Below are 27,782 nucleotides of genomic sequence, written 5' to 3'. Positions count from 1 at the left end.
TCACCCGAGTGTCCTTGCCTATTTTAAGACCTAGAGCCTAATCTAGACTAATTGTTTAAGGTCAGGTTTGGTTAGTAATTGTGTCGGTGGAGTGATAAACCGACCTAATTCGTATTATAATGATTACCAACTTGTAAATATAAGTTCTAGTCTGTTTGATGTTGATTTGTTTATATTTAGTTAATGTTAATAATTAATTATTTTTTTTTCTGTTAGTATCTAGGATATGTCGCTTTTACATGTCTGTGTAATTAAATTAAATTGAGAAATATTTATGTTATACCCATGACATACTTAATTACTTAATTATTCCCGACATGTGGAATGTCCATATTTTAAGCTTTTTTTAAATTGATTTTAAAGTCTTTTTCGTAATTGGTAAATAGATTTTCTTAATGACAGTGCGGTATATAATAAAGATGTTAAATAAATATAAAGAAAGATTGAATATTTAAATAATTTAATCAGTATTTTTTTGTTTGTTATATTTTTGTACGATTAGTTGTTATTAGATTTTAATTATAATAATTTATTTTTTATTTTTATAAGTTACCGTTAGTTACCTATAATATTATAAACGATACTCCGATTTTATACGTAAATTATAATAAATTTTAAACTATTAAGTTAGAAAATACGTAAGTTAGTATAAATATTCGACTACTTTTTTTTAAATATGAGATTAAATTGCAATTATTTATTTTTATAAATGTTAATTTAGTAATAATATTATTATTTGATTTTTATATTTTTTGTTTTGTAAGTATTGCATTCCATTACCACTCAAAATAACTGTGATTTAATTAGCATTGAATATTTGCAAAATTATTTTAATTAATCGTTCATTTCTTATTTATTTCATTAATAACATGTAGAACTCGCATAATATAGATTAGTAAAAGCACTGTTACTGCAAACCAATAATCGTATGATATACATATTAATTTATTTTCATTGTAAATATTCTTAAATAAATAAAAAACATAAATCCTTGAAAATATTTTATTTTACTGTAAAAAACAATTCACCATCAGTCTATTAAATTAAATATTTACATTTATTTACAACAATTACGACTAACATTATAATTAATATCACAATTGCTAATAATATCTAAGTTCTTGTAAATGTGACAGTACTTATATAGTCATGAAGCCCTAGGTTTTTTATACAGGATGCAACGCAAGACTATACCCGATGAGTTGTACTTATGAACTGCGCACACGCATTAAGTTCACTTCTACAGATTTTCATTGAAGAATTTCAGTCACCAAAAAGTATTTGATTTGCATTGCTTCTTGTATTCAGAATTATTAATGAAAACATGGTAACTTTAGAAAAAAACTGATTCCATTTTTCTGAGGCTTAACTAACTGTCGCAAGAAGCCATCAGATTTTTAACAACAAGTTTAAAACTGTTTTGTTTGCTTTTATATTGCATATTGTTACAAACATTGTAAGGCGCACTTATAAGCACTACATTGCTTTAATTTCCAAAATAACTGTACTAAAGTTAAAAAGTAACATTTACAAAGAACAACTAACGGCAAATAAGGCAACGGAAACACGTCACGGGCACACATCTTATCCATAATCATAGCTTCAACACACAAACATACACATTGTCGACACTACACTATATTCTACTAGATAATAATAATAATATTAGGCAACCTCTACCCGTCGTAACACTAAATAGTTGAGCAAATAATATCACTAGTTACAAACTAAACCGCCAGCGGAATTTATCTGTTTAATATAAAAAGGATAATTGAATTTCTTAATACCAATGTCATTGTTAAAAGACCCGTTATTCACGGGTATCGCAATTTCATAATATTAATAAAAATACTTAAATGATACAACATTTTACTCACAAGTATTTATCGGGATCGCCCGACTAGTTTCGGACGAACGACGTAAAGTCATGAGTCAAACAATTCTACTCAAGATCACACCGTATCAGCTCATGATTAAGGATTCCGTTTTGGTCTGAAACTAGTCAGACGATCTTGAGAATACTGATTGAAACCGTTGTATTATTTATGTATGAAGAAGTTTACTGTGAGAATTTAAGAAAATGTCAATGAAGTAACTACTTTAAAACTAGGAATGACTTGTCATAAATAGCCTTCTAAAAATACCTTAACACCGATAGATTTCTAGTGGATTTATTAAAAAAAACTTGTCAAATTACCAAACATGTAGATGACCACACAAAATTCTGAATAAAGACTTCTGAAGACAGAAGAAACTCATTAGAATATACTTCTAAACCTCCCGAAAATCCACTTTTATCTTTGCAAGTAAATCATCTGTCAACGATGTAACAGCCTATGGCGATGTAATAACACCAGGCAAGATACAGAAAATCTAAATTCCACTAAATAAAGCATTTGAAATTGAGCAAACGTTTCCTACACCACTACAACATCATTCATTGTCAGAGCTCAACAGCAAGTCGACAAACTCATTATCTTCCTCATTGATAGCCAATAAGGACACAGCTTCTTTTGCTAAATCCTCATCATCCTTAAAAGCATCATTTTCAGCCATGTTTAAGATCACGCTGCTTCTTCTCCTTTCTGCGCTCTTCCTTCTGATAGAAGGGATGGGGAGGTCCTTGGGCTGAACGATCTTGTATTTTGGTTTCCATACCCTGTGGAGACCTTGAGCGCCAAGGATGAAGCCGATGAGGAAGAGCACGATTTCGAGGACTATCATGAGGGGAGGAGCGATGACTAGACGAAGGCGGAGGAGGGACACCACGTCTGCTGGTGGCTGCTTACAGTACTGGAAGAGAAAGACAGCGTTTAAGAATTGTATGAGAATTTACAACTAGGTCGAAAGCATTTTTTTTAATTTTGAATTTTCATTTTATCACTTTGTTGACTGTTGTAACTATTTCTTTTTATAAATTTGTCCACTGACGTATTTATGTTGAGGGAATTCCTTACTTAATGTTTGTTTCCACTAATAATTATATCAATTCACTTATTCATAACATTCCCGAAGACTGATTAGAACTACCAATATATCAAAATTTTGTATGGTCATCGAACTTACCATTGAGAACCACATCAGCGGCAGCACCTTGTCCTTCAGCGGCTTGCTGATGGGGTTTCCCTCCGACATTCTGACAGCAAGGTTGATCTGGATCTTGATCGCGAAACTCAAAGGTGCCCCAACAACCTAAAATGAAACAAAAGCATCAAAATCCCTCCTTTTGTCCTCAAAAGGACCCATAAAGCCAAAAGTTAATTGGATCGTTAAAGCCCAATTTGAGCTTTTCCGGTTTGAATTTATTTTTAGGTCTTTAATTTCCTGCGGTATTATCTTTAATATTGCAGCTTAAAGTATTATAGGTCATTTCAGTGTCAAACGAGTCAATAACCCATTATGATCACCTTGAAGATTGAATGAGATATAAAAATTCAAATGAAAAAAAATCGTAATCAGTGCTTAAGTTAATAAAACTCAAGGAATCCAAGATTCTGGTTACGAAATAGTTCTTGTTTTAAGATTAATGGGTAACACCAGTGACAAATATATACATGTACAAAGGATTTGCGACCTTATATTTTAAAGGTACTTACAGGTTCCAACTCAAAGTGCGACGCGTGTGCTTTCCGGTCAGGCTTCATTCCTTTGAAATTCGCCTGCTGTACGGGATCCGTGTCCATGAAGTGGGGTTTCGATAACGCGATGGGGAAACCTAAAACAAACCAAAAAATAATTCAATAAAACGTCTGTTTAAGGTTGAATCCAAAGAAAATTTCCTCCTTTAGCTTAAATAGTCTTCGAAATATATGTCAGGATTCTATATAACCATGATTCGTTATCATTATTATACCTTTGATATTGTATTACGATGTCCCGAGCTAAGGGTACGTAGTTTAGAAGATAAGGCAAGTAAAGCTATGATACCAACCATAGTAACAACTGCTGACATCAACGAATCCCTCAGGGGGGCAGCTCTTGTATGTACAGTCACAGGCGTAGGGAGACTTCGTGCTGAAGGCGGTAGGATCCATTTGATATCTGAAAACGAAAGCATTTATTGACATCACGAACTCTAAAAAGGGAGAATACAAGCAAATTATCAGAGCAAGAAAACAAAATTTTGAGGAAAGTGTATTGTAGAAGTTACTGAATTTGCTGATTCAACATTTCCATCTGACTTGATTTCTTTTGTAATCTCAAGGATACTTCGCAGGAGGACATTTAATATAAGAAATTAAGTGCTACTTACAAATAGGAGTTAAGTCCCAGATCATTGGTGCGCTCTCCAACAAAGTTGAAAGGATAGTTCCTGCAGGCTTGCTTCCTGAACACCGTGATGTTCAGACCCTTTTCGTAGTTCGCTGGCATCATGAGACCCTCGTACGAACCCTTGATTCTGTTGCATAGGGTACTGCAAAGATACAAAATGATTTAGTGTTTTGAGTCAATAAACAAATAAAGTATCTTTGCTGTAAATAAAAGTGATTTTGGGACTTTCTTAATCTCTAAATTCTATATTCTGTATGTTTTTTTTATCTTCTTATCACAAATTGGTTGGGCTTCAAAATCGTCTACATACACTTACTTATTTAGCTCCAAGAACTTAAATGTTATCTATAATTACTACATGAAGACGAACTTCTTAATTTGACTATTTTTTTTTTATAAATGTAATGTTTCGTTATAATTTGTCGGCCATTTACCTGGTATTCCAGTCGGTGTATCCCTGTTCAATGAGACCGACGTTATTATTCCAGGAGTTGAGGGAGTATCTTCTGGAGGTGTTCCGGAGTTCTACTTCCGAGGTATCATTCCTTTCTGCATAGAACTGTGGTCAAAATGAAGAAAAAAGGTAAACATTTGTTTCGTAAGCTAAAATAGCCTTTAAATTAACCACTTTCATAACTTTTTGAATGTGGTGAATGGAGTGTAGAAAAAAAATCCCCATTTTGAATGTCATTCCACATATAAGAATCTGGAATCACCAAACTGGAATCCGCGACTCTATATTCTATGGTACACGCTTATCAGTGCCCATCAGTGAAATATTATTATAAGCTGGTTCTCTTATATTTTAATTAACGCCTGCATTTAGGTAACTCAAAGGCCCTTACCCGATCCAATAACCCAATCTCCTTGAAATCGATCCAGCCAGGCAGTATAGAGTTAGCTATAGTGACTATAGGGTCGTGGTAGCCCCAGAACAGTTGCTCCACCGACATCTGCTTGAAGAGTTTGGAGCCGAGAGCGCTCATGGAGTAGAACGCGCCAGCATTCGCGAAGTAACCCAACTTGTCAGCGAATAGAGTGCTGATGGCCTGAAAGAGAGGAAATGATGAATAACGTTATTACATGAGTCAAATCGGGACCCTGTCGCGTCAGCTCATAATTAAGGACTCCTGTTGGGTCCGAAACTAGTCGGGTGATTCGTTGCATCATTTAATAGAGAATCATTCTCAGGTTACTATAAAAATATGAGTAATGTTGCCTTAAGATGTGTAATAGTAATGGAGTTATTTCAAGTATCGCCCAATGTAGCTTAGTTGCTTAAGTGTTTGTTTAGCTAGGAGAAGCAGGATTAAGTCCTGATTTTTTTTTCCTGTAAGAATTTTAGTTGCCTAGTTTTATTTAGCAGGCCGGCAGGCTAGATAGATAAAAATAAGTAATTGAGTTAATAAGTTTGATCATGTGTATTAAATATGACTGTATGTTCCGAAGGCTTCACGTAAATCGTATTTATACTACACTAGAAGATTCATATTGTGGCACTATAAATCTAAATTGGGTAAACTATGATTATTTGTATTTTTATTCCTACATGACAAAAAGTATATTTTGGGATAACGTGTTTGGATTGAACTTAGAAAAACTTTTAAGTTATCGCAGTTGAATCGCCATTTTTTTTATTAAAATTATTTTTAATATATTGTGTGACTTCACCTCTAAAACTAGTTGCTTTATTCTTAATTTAGCCGATACTGAGGTTAACACTCGATAATAAATGAGATTTCGATAACTCAAGTCAGTTTAAACATTACTTAATCAATTATATGATGTCACAGACGAAAAATCCTAAAATATCTGTTAAAAATGTATAAAGTATCAAATGACATTATTCACTTAACATGTACAGTTAGCAACAGAAGGCAGTTAACACAATAACAGTTTCAAATTCAAGTTACTGTTCAACAATTTTATTTTGGAATTAATATAAATATCTAATTACTTCCCTGCCGTATATCATATGGCATTTAATGTAGCTAAAATATTCACCAATTATATAATTATAAAATACATTTAAAGACGAGTCCCTGTTCAGCGACTAGGCAAAAAAATAGGTTTGACTACTTAAATAGGTGTCCAGCTTTTTTAATGTCTATATTTTGAACAAACTTAACGCCAGTTCGTTTTTTGTTTTTTTTTTCAGCCATTACTTTCCCACTGCAGGGCTAATCTAAGGGAGGCCCCCTTAGATTCTTCCACTATGCCGTCTATTGCTTTTGCCATCCACTGTTTGTGGTACGCATCCAGTTCGTTTATCTCATTAAAAATACTAGCACTTTACAAATCGGATTTGTTAAATGACTTTTCTTCTGACTGTACCCACAACATATGTATTAACATTCCTACATTCAAATAACTCACTTTGTCAATTTATTGTTTCTGATAAAAGTGACATTAAAGGGTTTAGGTAGTTAACAGAACCAAGGTCGATAACCTGTTATGGAAATCTTATGGAAAATAAATCGAAAGGTTATGGTATCACAAATCCATTATTTTTTGCTAAATTGATGATTCTAGAAAGCTCCTATGACGTTTTATGTAAAAGAGAAAAACCGGTCAAGTGCGAGTCGGACACGTAAATAAATGAAACTGACTGATCTGTTCCTATCTCATAACAAGTCAACAGGGCCCCGATTCTGCTATTTACAACGGCCGATGAATGAATGGCAATTAGATTGAATTTGAAACTATTCCTATTCTCTAAGTATTTTGGCAATATAATTATAGGAAAATCATTGTATTGACCGTGAATCTTCCACACTGTAGTGAATTTGAAAATATTATGTTGGAAAGATGCTTAGAATAATGCGATTAGTGCAAATCTTATCCAATTTTCATTTATTCATTGAAGATTGTAAATAGCAGAACTGGGGCCCTGTCGGGTCAAAACTATTTCAATATACATTTAGTAGCTCCTGGCATTATCTTACCAAGAAACTAAAACGTTTTTTTATTATTTTAGTAGGTATATCACCTTTAAAAGCTTATCACCATTCATCATTCTTAGGTCCTTAATTAAAATCGAACCGAAAAAGACAGACAAAAGTAGAAAATCACAAAGGGTCTATAGTAAAGCAATTTAATTAATGAATTAAGCTTTAATAAATTAAAATATCACACGTCGTATAACACAAGCAATAATGTTCAATGTTAAGGCAGGTCGTTCACTTTAGTGCTTTGTTTATGTGTAAACATGTGCTACATTGATTGATACTCATATAAAAATATTTTATTGATAAAATTTTGGCCTCTATTAAAGGTAAGGCAAATACCCTGTTAAAGGCGAGTTGGACACAATACATGACACTAAGGGATCCTTATTAAAATTAATTGGTCCCCCATAAAATTACGACCGTAGGCAACCGTTGGTTAACGTCATTCGGAAACAGAAGTTTTATTTTTGTCTATCAAGTAATTGATGAAATAGTCTATTGCACGTACTACAAAACAGACAACCCACCAATAAAACGTCTCAAAATAATTACCATAAATACACCAGTTGCCATTAATTAAGGCAAGTTTTTAATTAAATACTTGTAACGCGCTCAAAGATATTTAATGAGCTAAAACACGATTTTATTTTGCATAAAGCACATGTAATTGCTTTATTATGTAATAAAGGATCCCATAAAATAAGACAGCACGCGAATATAAGCTTTTGAAGTAGAACTACTTTCGGTGTGGAAGTGAGACGAAGCTAGACTTGTTATATAGCGCTTTCTCGCTTCCTCATTGGCATTATTTCTGCTTTAAGAGTCTATAGTACAGGCACTATTGTCCGTTGTACATCTACATGTTTTAGCAGTAAAATATAATGGGTTTTAGACAAGTTTTGTAAGCCCAAGTTGTTACTACTGAATCAATTATTTATAATCTAGATTTTCTGATTTATATCAAGTGTTATTTATGTATTTAAAATTTTAAAGCGAAGTGATTACGTTTTTTGTATGGTTCAACGGAAATGTTAAATGTTGCTAAATTTGACCTTTAAAACTAAAAATATTTGAATATGGTTAGTTCTAAGCCGGATTTTGTCATAACATACTGCCCCACTGATGTGAAAAGGGTCTTCCCCGAGGAAATTCATAATATGTTAAACTATTTAGAAACTTTACCCGATGGTTTTATATTTTTCTTATTATTTCAGATTAAATGAATCATGTGAGTATGATATGAAAGTGGAAAAATATCGACGTACTACATTAGAACAATTTACGAACACGAACAATTCATGCGGCAAATGAAGACCTTAAATTTATTCTAAGTTCTAAATATTAATTGTTAAGTAATATCATTTTAATAATGATAACTTTCTATTTTTAAAGAATGGTTACTAAAAGGGGAGGTTAATTCATGTGCCATGGTGTAGGGTTGGTCTAACATCTTAATGGTCTCAATGTGTGCATAGGGTTATGAGTTATAGATAAATGTAGCCTTTAGCAAACATAGGTCTTATATCCAATTCCAGACCAAATCTACTTCACGTTAAATGAAAAATCAACAAATTCTGTTCATCCAGTCCGCAGTCGAATGAACAAACATAAAAAAAATATAGACTGAATTCAAAACCTCCTTCTTAATGAGGTGGGTTAAAATGTATAGCGTATACTCACAAGTAGAGCCACATTAGGTATATTAACAGTCACGTTGTTGGTGTCCTCCACAGACATGTCTGGCAGGAACCGCAGCCGCATGTGAGGCTCCATGGTCATCACGCCGCGCTCCTTGTCGATCTGCAGGTTCTCGTTCGTTCGCATCTCTCTGTAAAGAGGCAGGACATGATAGTTGGAGGTCGTGTTTTGTTATGTGGGAGTCTGCCTCAAGTAGTAAAGAGAGATAAAGATAAATTTATTTGTTAAGGTCTAAGATTAAGGCACGTAGGTATAGTCAGGAAACGCAGGTTTGAATTTGTATTTCGTTGCACAAAACTTTGTATAATACTTAGTTTTAATGTTTGATTAAATCATAATTAATTTAAGCTTGTGGTTTCATCTGAATATTACGATGTCGTATTTATATTTCCGATAATTATAATTTGTAGAGAATTATCCTGAAATAATATTTATCTGATATCGATGTAATAACGGCGATAACAGTTATTTAGAACCTTAATCAAAACTATTAGACTAGGGTCTTCGTAAAGTATTTGTAAGTTATTAAGACACTTGAGGCTTTTGGTCCATAGTGTTAGCACATATTCAAATGATAGCAAAGCGTCCAAATATATTGAAATGACAAGTCAAAATCACATGACTATTCCAAAGGGAGTTTTTTCATTATTACATAACAAAAATAATGACCATTTAACATTATGAATACAGACGATTACATAATCTGACCCAAAATAGTATAAACTCATTTGGATAAACGCAAAATTCTGTAGTTTATTTTTCTAAAAAAAAAAACTAATAGTTCTTTGAAAAAAAACACTCGTTTACCTTTTTACGACATTAGCATAAGTATATTAATTATATCGTTATCTAACTGCATTCGAAAAAGCCGGTTGTGTTACCAAATAATTCAAAATAATAATATACTTTGTAATATATTGAGGCGAACGTAAATCGTTCTTAACAGCTTCCTTTATAAATAAATTGAAACACGTTTATATTGCGGCAGGTCTTAATGAATTAAATAACTTACATACAATCTAGTTTTATTAATAATATTAAATGTTAACTAGAATTTATTACACTAGTTTACGAGGAAAGGGGATTTGCATGCTGCAAGGGCCAGCTTGGATTCTCAATGTAGGCCACCTATATGTCTTATTCAAATTAATTTGTACTTCGTGATTATTCTTAGATACTACAGACAAACAGTAAAGGAAAACTGGATTCCAAATATTGGAAACTGATATCGCTAACCCCCTTAGGTAAGCTAGCGTGATGATCAATGCCCAAATCATCCCTAAATGGAAAGAAGACTGTGCTCAACTGTTCGGAACGGGGGTAATTTTATAAGTTTGAGGAGTATAAAGTGGATTTTTAGACGTGGGGATCCTAGTTTGTAGTGCATTCCTATTTGGAGTTCTACCACCGTCTCTGAAAGTAGCATAGTTGCTGCTGTGGAAATGAGAGGACCCTCTACATGGCTCTTTTAAGGAAAATGGCAGATAGTCCCTTCTAGACAAGTGACAAGAATTACAATTGTTTGGCAGAGCATTTAGTCGGTAAGGGTCGAACATACCCCGCGTCAGCCGGTTCCGTCATATTAAAAGACCTTGCTACCACATAAAATCATTGACAAAAAACTCATTGACAATTCAGCAATTCCTTATAAAGGTTGACTACAAATAAATCCTTTTTTTTTAATACTTTAGATCAATTATTACACCAATGTATTCCAAACTCGAATGCAAATGTAATTTGTTTTTTTTTATTTTAAGCATTGAAAGCAACGCCAAACCGTTCACAGATAATAAATTTAATTTCTTAATCTGTAGAACCGGATTTTCATACACATTTTCCTGATGCATGATGAAATTAACATTCGTTTTGTAGCTTCATATTTTGCAGTATTTCTTGGGATATCTCAAGGCGTTTCAACTAATGATTAGAGTAACTATTTGTATGCATAAACAAATACCGATGATGAACGAGTTTTGTCACTGGCAAGACCTTCGCGAATTAAAGCAAAAATTTGTCGATGGCTTGCGAACTGTGTTCTCTGGACTTTGTGTTGATTGGTCATTAGTACCTTGTTATAACTTGAAGCTGTTAGGGGTTTTGAGTTGCGCAAAATACTCATTTTTACCCAATCCTATATCGCGAATTTAATACTGTATTAGAGCAAGTGTGTGCACGATAGGGCTGAATTGAAATAAATAACTGAAAATTAGAAGTTCGTGTCATATATTTCTTTTGTAAAGTTTATAGGGTCTAAAGTTTTTTTTTCAAAACTTTTAACCGTTTGTAACAATAAGAGGCTAATCCTTAAAAAAGAGAAACTTCAACCAAACAAAATTCATTGAAACTATTGTCGCAAGCTGCAAAATATCAACAAATCGGATACTTGAAAACAGTAACTATAATCATAAATTACCCGTTACAAAGCCTGAAATTCTAGGCAATAAACGACAAAATTAACATAAAAATCTAGACTGCCTATAAACCTGTCGAATTCGGTACACTCAGCGACTAAAGTTGATAAATATTATCTGAGCCCCAATTCCGCTTTTATACAATTGCCGATGAATGAATGGAAATTAAATTAAAATGGTACTTTTCGCCATCATGATATTTGGAAATTCAGTACGAGGCGGAACGCTCACTGTCAAATCAAATTTTCAATTTGACCTTTGTGTTACAACTATGTTGTATCCTTAGTATGTACAAACTATCAAAAAATCATTTCTCTTAGCATTTTAAACATCTTAAACAATTCATTACAAAATCACGTCCGCACCAAGGCATAAACGCATCGTGAGGGTTTTAAAATCATTTACATCAGATGCATAAAATTAACCAGAAGTATTTATTAACATATTTCTCCATCCGTAGTCTCCGTTAGCGTTGTCAAAAGTGAACAACTTTTGTCGCTAACTATACAACACTTCGTGCGTCACTGTACCTCCGTGTCTCCGTCATAACAAAATGTTTAATTGGCATTCCATTCAAGTTCGGGTCATCCGAGGATAATTGGGGTGTTAAACTCCGAAACGTATGCGAAATCGTGAGGTTTCACACGCGGCGTGTAGCGACACGTGAGCTGTTGGCACATCGCTCGATGTTATACAAGATTTGTCTTACTAATGTATTCATTAAGTTTGATTTTGAAGTTTTCTTTAAGTTGCTTCATATTCGGAATAAAATTTGTATCGTAAAATTTTGGTGCTCCAAGAAAAGTTGTGTTTTTATCTAATTAATTGTAAACACGTTATACACGCCCATACGAGTTTTATATCTTAGTTTCAAGTATTTGTGGTTCTTGCATTTTTAATTTCAAGCTCGATGTTTGAGACGTAACTAATATTTTTTTAAGAAGAAAATCGTATATCTGCTTCGAATAAAAACTACAAAGCCATTTTTGATGTTTTTTTTAGGTTACTGAACGGTAACAAACATAAATCAAGAAAAAAAAATTGTTATCAAATCACGTAATATTAGCAAAGTACCAATTAAATGAATACACTGCTGAGCTATGTTTTAAATATGTTATTTTATTCATCCCTTTAAAAGATTTAATTGTTGTCTGACAAGTAAAAATGTTTTAATTACTAATATTTGACAGAACTTTGAAATGTTCGTTTTTCTTTCATTGCAAGTTTTTTGCCTTATGACGACTTTATCATTAAACGTTAGCGGAGCCAACAGACAAATCAGAATCATTACCTAATACTGTGGAATTAGATAAATACACACGCAAATGTTCAATTAATTATCATTTTTTATCCAATTTATCTTTTAGACTTATTACAATAATACCTTGTAATTAACCATTATAGGCTCGTAATGATTATGTCACCATCGCAGTCATCATTACTCAGAAACACATTATTAACTCATAGATAATTTGCAACAACAATATATTTTATCCTTCCATCACAAAACTGTTTGTTAAGACACAAGACAACAGGAAAACTAATCAGGCAATTATCTAAACTTAACAAATGAGTGTTTTCTTTGCATTTGTAAACAGTATTAATCAAAATCAACAAGGAAGTCTCTGTTCAAATATACTACTGTTGGTCTGGTCTTTAAATAGTTGCTTATGCCCATGCGCAAGCAAGTGCGGGAGCATTGGATATCAATTTGAAAACCCAATTATTTTGGTATCGCTCCTTTGCATCTAAATAAACACATTTAAAAGAAGCTCCGAAAAAATAATGCCTGTCCGGATAAATTCCGATCGTTGGTAACAATTGTACGTGGCATCTAAAATCAATGTATTTTTAGTTGAGACCATAAAGCGGTCTAAATAACCACGTTGCAAAAAATGTAACATGCTATCCCACTTTCAAAAGAAGTTTTTTGATACCAAATGAAGCTACAATATAACCTAGTATAAGTTTCTTAAGCAAATATAGCTTCATATCGCTGTACTTTCGAAGGTACACTAAGCCATTGCTCCTGAATATAATTTCTTTTTTCGCAGTCAGTATTACACTTCTCCCAAAAAATTGATATCAACTCATTTCTAGCCTACATTTCGAGATACAAAAGTACTTACTGATACGTGAAGGGTCCGATCTCCTTGACTTGTAGTATTGAGTCTGACCCGCTGAGGTACTCCTCCGAGTTGGTATAGTTGTACACCCACATCTCGGAAAACAGCTCGTACGTCGGATTCTCCCACATGTTGTAGAGGAACGAGCCTTCTCGCATGTCGAGGAACTGTTGACAATGAAAGAAGTTATTATATTAATAGAATCGTTTTGATATTAAATGAAAGTAAGGGGCTGTAATGAGTATACATAATATGACTGGTAAGGGGCTCTATTTTTTTTTAAACTTAAACAGTGAGGATTTTAATCCTAAGGTATTTTAGGGAAACCCTTATGGCCAGCCCTATCACCGGGAAAGCGCGCGGGTTGGTTCAGACTCTTACAGTCTAAACCTGAACCGCCGTGCTACGTCTACCACATTTGGTCGGCACGAGGCAATGCATAGCATTTCGTTACGCACAATATTACCTGCTACACTTTAAATGTGAGAGAATGTGAATGTTTTATAATTTAATAAAGAAGAATAGTTTGACTAATTTTCTTAAATTAACTGTTATATCTATAACCGATACAAAAAAACTAAAAAGCACTCTACATGAGACAAAAAACAATAGAAAAATACGCACGCAAACGACTTACTAGTCCAAGCCAAGTAATTTTTTGCGTTGTATATCAATTTCGTGAAGCAAAAAGCCTATTAGACGATCGTAAATATGTACGATTACGACCGATGTAAGCTGGATGGACGTCATCGATACAACTTCCTTAGCAAAAAAATTATAATGAAGTACTCGCGATTAGGCATCGAAATTTATATGAGGCAAGTATACGTTGCTGTATTAAAATAATAGTAAAAACAATGGTTTAGTAAATACGAAATTATTAGTTGAAGTGAAGCTGCAATTTCGTCTTGGCGTTTTAATTTGATATATCCTATTTAGATTTCACAATGATAGACCAGATACCTTAAAACCTAGCAATTTGTTCATTTCCCATTAATATCGACTTTGCTATACCGGAAATTGGCACGTTTATTTTTTATCTTTGACGTTAAAGCGTCAATACTCACAACAGGAACTTTCAAGTAAAACTTTTTTGAGGTTTGAGAATGCAAAAAATATTTCACCTTAATATCTGTATATTATATGTTATAAGTTCTCCTTAAGTATAAACATTTCACACCTTATATAAACTCATAACTGTCCTTTGCGAACTCATTAGTTAAGTGCAAACAGCATAGTAACATGTCAATTTTAAATTAACTGTGCATTGATCACCAAGTGCGAAATAACTGCTAACGAATAGCAAACAGCTACTGTCAAATAACGTAATGAGGTAACATGCTAATTACAACCGAAATGAATATCTGTAGGTCAAAACAATATTTGGTTAGTACGGACTATGAGCTTTAAGGCTGACTGGGATGGAGCGAGAAAATCGTGAAAGATGCTATCCATTACTGACTTTGACGTACAGTTTTTGATATCAAAGCTAAGAGACTACGCAATGTATTGCAACTGGCGCGGTATTTTTCGAATCGTTTGAATAAGAATTAAGAAAAATGAACAATGGAATTTAAAGAATATGTAGGTTAGGTTAGGTAGGTTAAACTAAGGTCTTTGAATAGCCGTCAAACTGTTTAGTCAACTTGTAATATGTTAAAGATAATGACGGATGTATGTCAGAGCTAGACTTAGTTAAGTGTCGTTTTTAATTGCATATATTCGCCTTTTCGTCTAGAAACATAAAGCCAGTATTTTTCTCAGTGTGGTTCTTTATTCTTTTTAATATTATAAACGCGAAAGTTCATAAGCATAGATGGATGGTTTATTACATTTCACGCAAAAACCACTGAACGCATTTAGGTAAAATTTGGTGCACAGACAGATTAACAAATAAGATTTTTTATCAATTGTCAATATAAGTTTTTATATCGCTTTGATGCACCCGTGGGATCATTTCCGATTTGAAGCGGGCTTAGTCGTAGCTAGCATAATATATCGTAGTGATAAATAATTATAAATTCTCCTAAGAATTTATTAAAAACAGGAGAATCAATTTTATTAATAGTTCTCATTGGTCTGTGGACATCAAAATAAAGTGTTCAATTTTAATTTGTGTTTCTTTACAACATTAAATGAAGATAAAACAACAAAAAAAATATTGTATTCATTTTATTTTTCCATTAGGAAAATAACATCAGGGTAAAAATAAACGCAATGATATATCTCTATAATTAATTATCAGACGTTTTGTTAAAAATAACACAAGAGCAATAAATAAAAGACGAGCATTGTAGACAAAAAAACTACGGCTAAACTTATTACGGCTTTGTTTCCGTATAATTTACCGATAAGTATTATCTATTTATAGAAGAGAAAAATATCATTGGTGAACAGAAACAAAAGATTTCACGGATTTGTATGTCTCTTTATTACAATGATTACTATAAATATTATTCTTTTGCATGAGGTTCCGTATTCGAACCTAAAGGAGGGAAATATTTAAAGACGGAGAACGCCAAAATCTGTTACTGACGTTGAACAGTAGTAGCAGTAGTCATCACAGATTATTTTATGCTAAATCAAATATTTTACTTTAATTGCAAAATTTTGAAAGATGCAAAATCTAAAGAAGGCTACTAAAAATAAATCCATAGCAACAATGTCTGCCCAGTGTCTACCGGCAGTTTCAGTTCTAATATTTTTAGTTTCCTTCGGTTTTGCTTTCAAAAACCTAGCCTGTAAATGTGTAGAAAGGGAAGATTCCCTGAGTTCTATCTTAAAAGAAACTAATTATTTAATTTTTCAACGTTAGCCGTTTTCTCATCACGCCTGCAGATCTCTAACAACACGGTTCAAGTTTACTTCACAATTGTACTCGTATTAGCAATTTTTTTGTTCGTTTTTGCACATGTATGACATTTGACCGTCTCAAACCTTCGCATTTTTTTCTATATTGAAGTTTAAAATAAGAAATACCGGAATTTAACTGATTTGTTTTCTTGGTAAAACCGCCTGTTAATCATTATTTGATTGTTCTAGAAGAATCTTTTGTAATATTCAACTGTTTTTAACTCATTTAAAAACAATGTAGTTTATTTTTGTCGAGTGTAAGGAATATGTCATAAGTCGGTAAAAATCCCCTTTTAACATATTATGCATTTGACTATATTTCGTAGGCCAACAAATAACAGTAAAGTATTTTTTTTCTAATGAATAAAAGAGTTGAAGATGTCGCAAATAATTTCTGTTCTAAACCAAATGTTTCAAAACCATTATTTGGTGGACAAATTAAAATTTCCTAGAACATATCAATATCGAAATCATTTTTTTTTTCAAATAGGCTGTTTTCCATACTGTGGAGAAGAACAAGCAAGAAACTGTAAATTATTATTACAAAAGCTATTATTATTTAGCAATTTGCTTTGGAATTTTCTATCGTCCTTTAATTATGTCCTTAAACTTCACCTTCATAGACGAAAAACAAAAACATGTCAAAATGAATTAACACATGTCACCTTTGACCTTTGACCTGCCTGCTTCATCATTGTATGCTCGCTAATGACGTAATAAGGTTTAAAAACAACTGCCTCCTACTGTAATGGATAGCAAGTGTCAAGAATTTATAGTTGGTGATGATTTCAGTTTGTTTAAAGCTTTACGTGATGTTTATTTAATTTGCTAGAAGTTTATTGTTAAAATTCGGCCTAAGTATTTTCTTCGGGGATGTAAATATAGAATAATAGATTTATAATTATTAAGATTTTGAAGACAACTTTGTTCTACACGATCCATTTTGCTCCAAAATTGATATAAGAGATATTTGAAAAAAATAGTGACGTTCATCGTCTCAAATGTATTTTTTTTTAATATGTCAATTATAGCTTCGAAACATTTTTCTACTTTCATCAAGCCAGCTAAAAGATGTTTTAATCAAAGGTGTCAGCTATCTTCACACAAAATTTCGTCCAAATTGGTCAAGTCGTTTGAGCGCGAAGAGGTAAAAAACAATCATACAATTTAACGCACTTTCGCATTAATAATAATTAGTGTGATTAGCATACTGCGTAGCATAGTTACAAGCAAAATTGATTTGATTGTTTTTTACACATAAAAAATGGATTAACTTATAAAAACAATTTGTAGGTTGTCACTTAACTTGTCAAAGTTGTGATAAGAAATCTGACATCAACGACAATTACAAAAAAATACGAATGATTTTATTATGATTAACTTATTGTCAAATGTCACTATTTGATTATAATCGAAAAATTGACTGTAAAGTAAGACCTCGTGAATAAACTCGGATTTTAAATAATTGAATCTGTAATCGCAAACCTGCAGTGAGCTTCTAAAAGGTTTTGATACAGTTAAGCACTAATTTTATTTCAATAAATATTTTTGAAATCAAAATATTGTGTTGCCCAGGTAACTGGGTTGAGGAGCTCAGATAGGAAGTCGCTCTTTGTGAACGTTGGTACTTAGCTGAATCCGTTTAGAATGGCCGACCCCAACATAGTTGGGTAAAGACTAGGGCTATGATGGTTTACTACAAAAAAGTAGGAATGTTAAGCATTTTAGAGCATTATAACCAAAAAAAACAGAAGAAATATTACAAATAAATAATAAATAAAAATAAATGCGGACAACATCACATACATTGTTCTGAACCCAAAGTAAGTTGCTAAAGCACTTGTGTTATGGAATTCAGATACAACGAAGGTACCACAAACACCCAGACCCGAGAAAATGTAGAAATGTGCATTTTTACATTGACCCGACCGGGGATCGAACCCGGGACCTCAGAGATAGCGACACCTTGAAACCGGTGCGTGTGCCACTCGACCACGGAGGTCGTCAAAATATACCTAGATGCTTATGCTTTTAAAATTTCAGTCCGACTTTTTGCCTTTAGTTTGCCTCGAGCTATTTTTAAATGTTTTAAGCGGCCTACAACAATTTATGGAAGAGAGACAGTGCAAGAGAGAGCATACTCTTTCTTTCTAATCTCTTCTAGAATTTGTTCGCAGTCCACGTGATATCCGATCACCAAATTAGAAGTTCAAACCTCCATATAATTAAAACTGATATAAAAACCATCTAATTACACTACGTCTTCTACCGTACTTTTATGCTAATTAATATTTAACTGACAAGTTATACAGATAACATTAACTTTTTATATGAACCCGCGTCAGAGGTTCACGAGTAACGATCAGGTTTTGTTTTATAAATGGTTTGTGAAAAAAAACTTGTAGGGTAGGTATCAAAGGTAATGGTATGCTTAGGTCTAATAGTAAGTGATGTGTGTATGTATTTTCGTATTTAATTTGAATTATAATATAGATAGTGGTAAGTGTACAATTTATCCTATCAGTTTCTCATGTTGTGTCAGTAAAAGAACTTCTTAAAGAAAAGAAAAAGGGGGTTGTTATATATAAGTTTGGCGTGTCCGTTTGTCTGTGGAATCGTAGCTCCCAAACGGTTTGACCGATTTCAATAAAGTTTGTTTTGTATTAAAAGTAAATTATTTTTCTTATGTGCGAGTGTTTTTGACATGTTTGATAAAAATCGGTCGAGCCATTAAGAAGTTGTGGGCGGTATGTCGCTTATCAATTTTTGATCAATTTTCTGTAATGTATCAAAATGTTCGGATACAGACAGCATGTAAAGTAATAATTTAATTAAACGTTATTTATAATGAGTGACTGATGGAGGCCATCTTTAACGTGTTTCAGACATTTCGATGCATAAAGCTTGGAATGAAGTAACCGTCATTAATGCACCTTCACGCATGCGCAGTGGTCCTGACCGAAAGACCTAGTTATTAATAAATGTTGTGGTTATCTTTAAAAATATTCAATTCAAGTGGTAAAAAAATGGTGTAGTCTAGTCTAGATTTATCAACTGGAGTAAGCTCTTCCAATTACTTTCGTAAGGCTGATTCATAATAATTAGGTATTTGAGTAGTCAAATAAGTCCATCAGACAGATTTCCAAAAAGTATTTTTGCTTTTAGGCCCCCAAGATACAAGCTTCCAGCTTAGTTTGGGGACCATTGTCAATAATTGTAATGAAAATTGTAATTTTTAAAAACAATAAATTATTCTTATTCTTATTCTTAATTATTCTTATTTTATCGCGATAGACTGATCTAGGCTACACACGTATGTCAAAATTTCTTGTTCCTTCTTCATTATAAGGTCTTTGCCCTCTACCAGGTCACTAGAAAACTGAAATTTTATTACTAAACAGGTCACACAGGTCATTGAGCCGGATCCCCAATTAAGTAAATTACATTACAATCAAAACAGAATCATAAAATTTTGAATGTCAGTTCTTATGAACAAAAAAATTACATAAATGTACCGTACTACGAAAACAATAGATTTATGACTGTTTTTTAATGTTTGTAATTCTTGAAGGGTAATTAATTTAAGTGACTAACTTACAAAACATGTGTAAGTGACTAAGTAACTAGGTTCACAAATGATATTTTTTAAGAACGAAATTGTAGCTACGAATGCTTTTCTCTTAAGCTATCATCGTTAATTTTCTTCACTAAGTTGCGATAATATAACAAGCGTTTATCAAGTTTTTGCAAATACACTAGAAATACAAAGTAATGCCTGGACCTAGGAAAGCTGATATAGAACTCACATGAAACGGACTCGAGAACAAATAACTCTACTATTGCCATGCAAATAAACTTTACCTTTTAAAAACTGATTTGAAAATAAGTGAGATATATCATCGGCCACCTGCCAGATGGACCGACGACCTGGTTAAAACCGCTGGGTTCCGTTGGATGCAGGTGGCAACGAACCGGTCGCGCTGGAGAAATTATGGAGAGGCCTATGTCCAGTAGTGGACTGCTATAGGCTGAGATGATGATGATGATGATGATGATATCAGAAGGTTATTGTACCCATATAACCCTTAATTCTATTGTTAATCCTTATTTACCACAATCCGTGCTTTGTTTAACATAACATTTCCATTACGTCAAAGAGACAAATTTATCTACACTTATATACCTCTACCTCTGAGATTCTGTCTTTTAATAATAATTCTCATGTATCTTAATATCGCCTTTGTTTTTTTACTGTTCAGACTTAAAATGAAATAACTGCACACTTGATGAACAAAAGACAAAACAGACAATTTCTTATGTCTGTGAATTATTGTAGAGTCTAGCTTAGTAATTATGGTACTCATAGTTTTTACTATTGTCTATAATTTGGGGGAACACGAAATGTATTGCACGCTGTAATGATCGTTATGCCTTCAGGGGTCCGTAATGGTCTATTGCGGATTTATTTCGTCAAAAATTAAGTTTGTAGTCAGAACAAGGTTTGTTGCCAAACAAACTCAATTTTAATCAAATGTCAGTATTAAGACACGCGGGGATTTATGGGGTGAGAGGTGGGCTCTTTACACGCATTATTCGCGAAGGCCAGAGTCGCGTAAAGTGGACGATCTATCCCCTGACTCTGGTTTAGGCAGTAGAAAGAGCCCGGGGTGTTTTTAGTCTGTGGAATTCTGATATATCCCCACACTGTGCCTTCGACGTTAATTGAAGTCATCTGTGTTTCACGCCAGATGATAAAAAAAAATCTTATAGGATCCCTATAGCTCCAAAGATTACTCGGATGAGGGGGGACTAGCACCACCATAAAGTAAAGAGTGCGTGGAGTGTGACAGTGCTTTAGACGATGTAGAGCACTATCTCACTTCCACAATTGAAACCTTGAAACCTCTACATTTTTATCTTAAGAGATGATGGTTAACCGAATTGCATTTTTTTTTTAATATCCAAAACGAGTTTTTTTCTACAATTTGGTAAAAAATTTAAAGTAGTCCGATTAACCTTCAAAATTAGTATTCTTTTGATCCTTATGTAAATTGAACAAGTTTTTTTTTCGGGCATTCTAATTACGAATGCTAAGCATTGGTCAGTACCTCTTTAACGGCCAAATTGCTGATCCGATGTTGATAAAACTGGGTCTAGGGTAAGTTTGAATTCCGAGACAGGATGTCGATAGCTATTAAACGCAAAAGCCAACCTTCAGACGGACGAAGCCGCAGGCAAGGCTCTTTTATTATTTTTAGAGAGTTAGGGATTATGCATAAGAGAGTTTTCATACGGTAAACATGGAATCCTTTTACTAATACTAGATTTTCCGTGAGTTTGTCATCTTTTTAATCGATGTTGAGCAACGCTTGGAACAGTCATATTGGTGATCAATTTCTTTTTTTTTCTTTTTATGTGTATGGAACCCAACCCGATGGAATCCGACTCGCACTTGACTCATTTTCATATTTTATAAAGATTTCATATAAATATACAGGATGCTGTAAAGTTTTTATAAAATCTAATATCAAAATACCTTAACAGGTCAATTAAACATTATATCTGTATCAATGCAAGTGTATTTAGCAACGTCGCTTTAAAAACCAGACAGACAAATTATCTTAATATTTACGCAACATATGAAGAAAGTATTACAAAGTTGATAACGCTGTTGAGAAATGTGTTTGAGGTCAACTACTATAATTGTTACAAAATTTAAAGATTAGGTGTCTATTTAAAAGTGTTTCGTTCACATATTTAGTACAGAGTGATAACATTCATCCGGAAGTCTGGAGCAATAAAGAATTTGGTTTTATTATTGGTAAGAAATCTTGTTCTGCTTTCATCAAATTCAGATAAAGTTGGTACTCCGGAACGCGATGCTAGCGCCATTTATTTGCCGTGGCACAATTGGGAACTACTCTCGAACAACGACTATCGGAACTTATAACATTCAACCCATTCTCGTTCTTATTTGTATCCATATTAATTTTAGGACCGAATCGAAAACAAAACAAAAACAGTTTCAAGAAATCCATATCACTATTTAATACAATAATCTACTATTTATTTGGTTTTCACCGAAAGTTAGTACATACACTGTAAATGTTCGGTAGTAGTGAATAGTAATTGTTTATAAAGATAATTTATTTAAACCAACCGTGTTTATATTAACGAATTTTATTCACGGCGGCATTGTGCCAACCTAGTATGGATGACGTCACGTAAGCGCGCATCGTTTGCGCGTCACCATCCAATGCGTAAACATTGGACGTCTATGACGCCATATAGATCATTTTCTAGTGCTTTAAGCTAACTTCCAGTTTTGTTATGAAACCCTAGGAGCATCGTTCTAAGATAGACAATTGTGGAATAAAGACTCTACTATTATATATTCTGTGACTCTACTATTATAACTATATTGTCAAAACATTGCGGTAGGTTACTGACGATGATAATTTTGAATTTGCGAGGGAAGATATAAGCTTTTTTTTTTGGATATTCCTACTTGCGGTCTACTCGCGATCCCGCCGCGTCAGCTCATGATTAAGGACTTCGGTTGGGTCCGAACCTAATCAGGCACTGCCGTTAAATACGCGTGAATAAGCCGTTGTATCAATTCATATTTTTCAGTTATGCATGAATAAAGGTTTTTATCACAAACAAATCCAAAAATTTCCAAAGCCTTTTTATAAAGACCTATTACCTAAAGAAAATGTTGTGTCCGTCTAGTCTAGACAAACAACATTTCTTTAGGTAAATAAAAAAATAACTAGTTAATCTACTCCATTATTTATTAATATATTCATTAATATTGATTGATTAATTTCACGACGTTCGCGCGTAACGCGAAACTATTAATTATATCTAAACTAAGATAGTTTTAATAAATTAATATTTTAATGTTGGATTCCGCTTTTTATGAAATGCCGGAAATATTTACTCAAATAATTATGTTTTGAGGGTTCTTTGTATGTTTATTTGCCTTTGGTCTAGGAAGGTGACTGTTTCCTTATACGTGATAGTAAATTACCATGTTTAAATAAGATGACATAACACAGTTGATGTTGGAAAGATAGTCGAGTAATTTCTTTTATGACAACTGAAATGATCACAAGCGCAGCCAAGAGCAAAAGCTAGTTAACGCAACATATAATTATTATTAGTCACTTATTAGTTAGTTATTCAACCCTAGCTGGTTGGTTTTGAGCAATATTGTGTGCATAATTTTACTTCTTTAAGTTTTAGCTTATATGCCTGGTTTACTTTGTACAATATTACGTGATTTCTTTTGAATTAATACAAGATTAATAGATTTTTCACGAAAGTGGTTTTAACCGTTCTTTCCGAAAAAAACAGGATTTAAATTTGTAATAAACTTATCACGCTTCCTATTCGTCCCCAATATATAAAATTAACAGTGTACGAAATTGAAATCTTCCGAAACGGCTCGACTAATTTTCATGAAATTATGTAAGTACGCAGACTGGGTAGGTCTGAGAATCGGACATCTGTTTTTCATACCCAATTTTTTTTTACTCCCTATATATACTCGTTTGTAAGACATTACAGCTCTATTATTAAAAATACTATCCCACGTTACGGCATGACGTGTGTACACCATTACTTTAATATAATTATTATGCATAAACTTGCTATCAAAATAATTATAATAATATCTCAAAAAGATTGACGTCAAGGATTAGAGAAGTTGTCTGTCTGGTTTTTAAGCCTGAGTCTAAATTAAGGGTAAATAATCAACATATAATAAAAAAAATATGAATGGTGTTCATAAAAAATGCGTTTTAGATTCCTGAGTGCTTGTTTATCCTAATCATTATCTCAACGATCATGTATCAAGATTGTTTGGCCAATCAATCTTCAACATTTTTGAGTGGAAAATATTTGATACTTGGTGTAAAAAAATGTAGTGGATACATCATACATATTTTTTTGCAAAACCGATTTAAAATGTGAGTGTTTGTTGCAAAAAATAGTTGGTTAATGCTACTGTGATTATAAGAAGTTTAAAGTTAGGGTAATTAAAAAGTATGTTAATATTTAGGCCTCATTCCAATTGTCGAATATTTTATATGAGACCTTTGAGAGTCTAATTTTTCTACTTTTACTTGGCTCGATACTTCATGCGGTTTTGTTCAAAGAGTAAGCTAATTTACAAAATGAATAATCTTGGCAACGAAATCTAGGCAATCAAATCAATGTAAATATTAACAGATAGAGAAATAAATAAGTGCACAGTTACGATAGAAAGTTTTTGAATTAACAATAAAAACAAATTAAGACTGGTTGAAAGCTAGTCTTGATATCGGCTAAGGATTATACTGTGAAATGAAATGAAATGAAATTATTTTATTCTGCAAATAGGATATTTTATCACTTTTACATGTCTGTTTTGAGAACGATGGAGCCGACATTTCCTAGCTGACTACCCTAAGAAGAAATGTCGAAACAAACTCAGGGGTCGCAGTCTCTTTTAAAGTCCAGACAATTTTCAAATTCGAGTGTTTTAAAATATCCTGTGTTAAATTGACGACATCATTACCGAATTTATTCGAGTTATTCGTTTCAGTGAGCAGCAGACATCAACACGTAAATGTGCTTTTTTTTCAAGAAACGACTCCCGCTATACAGATTTTTATAAATAATTGTCTCGCGGGGGGTTTTATGAATTCATGATTCAATTTGTGGCTCGGAACAAGCATTCATGGGTCACACAAACGCTTGTCTTACGAGGCGATCGAAAACGGCAACACATACCGCACATAATTAAACATCGGAAAACACCTTTTTTTCGTTGTTTTTGTTAACGTAGTTGATTGATAAGATTTGAATCTGACACATGTTTAATTATTAAACTTTTTGATTTGATTGATATTTTAATATCACTGACGCGACGCAAGCGGTGACGTCAAGTAAATATAACAAAAAGTGAAATAAAAAAATGTTGATTTTTGTCAAACTTTCAATATAAATAAAAATAATTTGTTTCTTTTTTATTATTTTTCTTCCTAATTAAAACAAACTTCTTATAATTATTAAAAGTGAATTTCAGATTAAGCATAGTCGCTGTCTATTTCATTATCTATTAAAAGAATGATAAGGCTAATCACTTCCACAATAATTCATACAATTGATACCTACAGCTTTAAAATATGGTTTTTTTTTATTACATTTTGAAATATTAAGAGAATAAACATAAATCATAAATCTTTATTTGACATAAGAAGATTACATAATTTGGTTTGCAACCCTGCCTCCTGTGCTAGTATTTAATTAAACTGTATTACAGGAGCCAGCGTCTTCTCCTGACATTATACATAAAAATATGTCAACAAGAAGATATAGCTTACCGATAGGTACAATTTTATATAATAACAAGCATGCAGAGAAAAAAACAAATATGGTTAAAAATAATGATTGGGAAATGTGTGTGTATGTGTGTGTGTGTGTTTGTGTGTGGCTGTGCATGCGTGTGTGTGGGTGGGCAGTAAAACATTTTGTATAGACGTCAATGTCAAATATTAAACGTGTTTCTTGACAACTAAGCATTACATTTCCCGCCAAAAAAATGTTTTTACGACCATCTCAACCCGTGCGTAATTGTAGATAATTATTTTAGTATACTAAGTCACGTTACATGTAACGTGTATGAACTCTCAAATTTGAACCATACATTTTTTTTAACCATAATTTTTAACTTACCTACCTATGTACAGTTGTTAAAAGAAAATAGTTACAATGGTAAGCGAAATTCGACCTTAACGCTTTAGAATAAGGCGTTGTTTTTTGTATTATTTGCGATATACTTGTGACGTTGAATGTATGGGGCTATAAATTTTAAACTTATTAGTAATAAATAATAATTACAGAAGCTTTTTAACCGGAAATGTAAAGTTTAATTAATGTTATTGGGTTTCAATTGCTATGTACTTGTAACTAAATAAGGAGAAAAAATTGTAACTACTTAATTTGAATTTTCGACGTAGTAATCTTTATCTAGACTTTTTTGTACTTGGATTTTTGTTTACAAGAAAAATGTTGTCTATTTTATATGATCTTTTCGCCTAAATCAATGTCCCAATCAAATAATTCGTAATCGAAAAACCGAAGAATAGCAAACCAATTTCAAGTATCATTTAAATTTTCTTATCACTTAAAGTATCTCATAACTTTATAAAATTACCAGCTGTTGCCCGCGACTTCGTCCGCGTGGTAAGAAGATATAAGTTATGATTTAGATCTACCCAGTTTTTTTTTCACATTTTTCCATTGTATCTTCGCTCCTATTAATCGCAGCGTGATGGTTTATAGCTTAAAGCCTTCCTCGATTAATGATCTATTGAATACAAAAATAATTTTTCAATTTGAACCAGTAGTACCTGAGATTAGCGCGTTCAAACAAACAAACTCTTCAGCTTTATATATTAGTATAGATGTATGTATAGTATATGCTTACAAATAATGTGACTAAATATGTCTAAAAGTATTATTGATATCGGTTTGGTAGTTCCTGAGATTACCACTAATAACCTTACAAATTTCAAAGATACGATTAACTAGTCGACTATCTAGCTAACTAACTATCTATCAATCTTGCTGGTTTTAAGGCTAGCTAGTCAAATCCGACATATCAAAAAATAGACACAAAAAGAAAAATAGTTGATTAAAGAATAAAGACGCTGTTTACTTACCCAATTCGTGGCAATTTCAAGAGGGTTGATGGCCGCCATGATGACCCCTATGACCATGAGAAGGATCCCATACGACAGCTTTATCACGGAATCTAAAAAGAAAAAAAGCATCTGATAATTATAAGGCTCTTTATTTTTTTGATACCGGACGATTTTTAAGAAGTTCGTGCTAGTTTTTTTTTAAATATTTTTGCCATGCATTGCCTTAAAACTGCCTCCTGTGCTAGTATTTAATTAAACTGTATTACAGGAGCCAGCGTCTTCTCCTGACATTATACATAAAAATATGTCAACAAGAAGATATAGCTTACCGATAGGTACAATTTTATATAATAACAAGCATGCAGAGAAAAAAACAAATATGGTTAAAATAATGATTGGGAAATGTGTGTGTATGTGTGTGTGTGTTTGTGTGTGGCTGTGCATGCGTGTGTGTGGGTGGGCAGTAAAAATTTTGTATAGACGTCAATGTCAAATATTAAACGTGTTTCTTGACAACTAAGCATTACATTTCCGCCAAAAAAATGTTTTTACGACCATCTCAACCCGTGCGTAATTGTAGATAATTATTTTAGTATACTAAGTCACGTTACATGTAACGTGTATGAACTCTCAAATTTGAACCATACATTTTTTTTAACCATAATTTTTAACTTACCTACCTATGTACAGTTGTTAAAAGAAAATAGTTACAATGGTAAGCGAAATTCGACCTTAACGCTTTAGAATAAGGCGTTGTTTTTGTATTATTTGCGATATACT

General features: G+C 32.8%; 1 protein-coding gene across 1 annotated transcript; it reads right to left on the bottom strand.

Annotated features, from left to right (window-relative positions):
* Positions 1–1,865: 1,865 nt before the first annotated feature.
* Positions 1,866–27,132, bottom strand: LOC113493373 (scavenger receptor class B member 1-like). Its single transcript, XM_026871324.1, has 10 exons — positions 27,021–27,132; positions 13,459–13,622; positions 8,901–9,048; positions 5,118–5,321; positions 4,707–4,831; positions 4,253–4,414; positions 3,932–4,041; positions 3,597–3,715; positions 3,067–3,192; positions 1,866–2,793 (listed from the first exon to the last, which is right to left on the bottom strand). The coding sequence occupies exons 1-10, from the start codon at positions 27,129–27,131 to the stop codon at positions 2,434–2,436; spliced, it is 1,629 nt and encodes a 542-aa protein (XP_026727125.1). The 5' UTR covers position 27,132; the 3' UTR covers positions 1,866–2,433.
* Positions 27,133–27,782: the final 650 nt, after the last annotated feature.

Source organism: Trichoplusia ni, chromosome 4 (genome assembly GCF_003590095.1).
Source record: "Trichoplusia ni isolate ovarian cell line Hi5 chromosome 4, tn1, whole genome shotgun sequence".
In the NCBI taxonomy this organism is placed as follows: domain Eukaryota; kingdom Metazoa; phylum Arthropoda; class Insecta; order Lepidoptera; family Noctuidae; genus Trichoplusia; species Trichoplusia ni.
This window is presented reverse-complemented; position numbering and strand designations above follow the sequence as displayed.

Coding starts and splice junctions, on each gene's coding strand:
- LOC113493373 (XM_026871324.1), bottom strand. CDS start 27,131: ATGCTTTTTTTCTTTTTAGATTCCGTGATAAAGCTGTCGTATGGGATC. Junction 3,716..3,931: donor TGTCAGCAGTTGTTACTATG/GTTGGTATCATA, acceptor GGTTTGTTTTAG/GTTTCCCCATCGCGTTATCG. Junction 3,193..3,596: donor CGCACTTTGAGTTGGAACCT/GTAAGTACCTTT, acceptor GTTTCATTTTAG/GTTGTTGGGGCACCTTTGAG.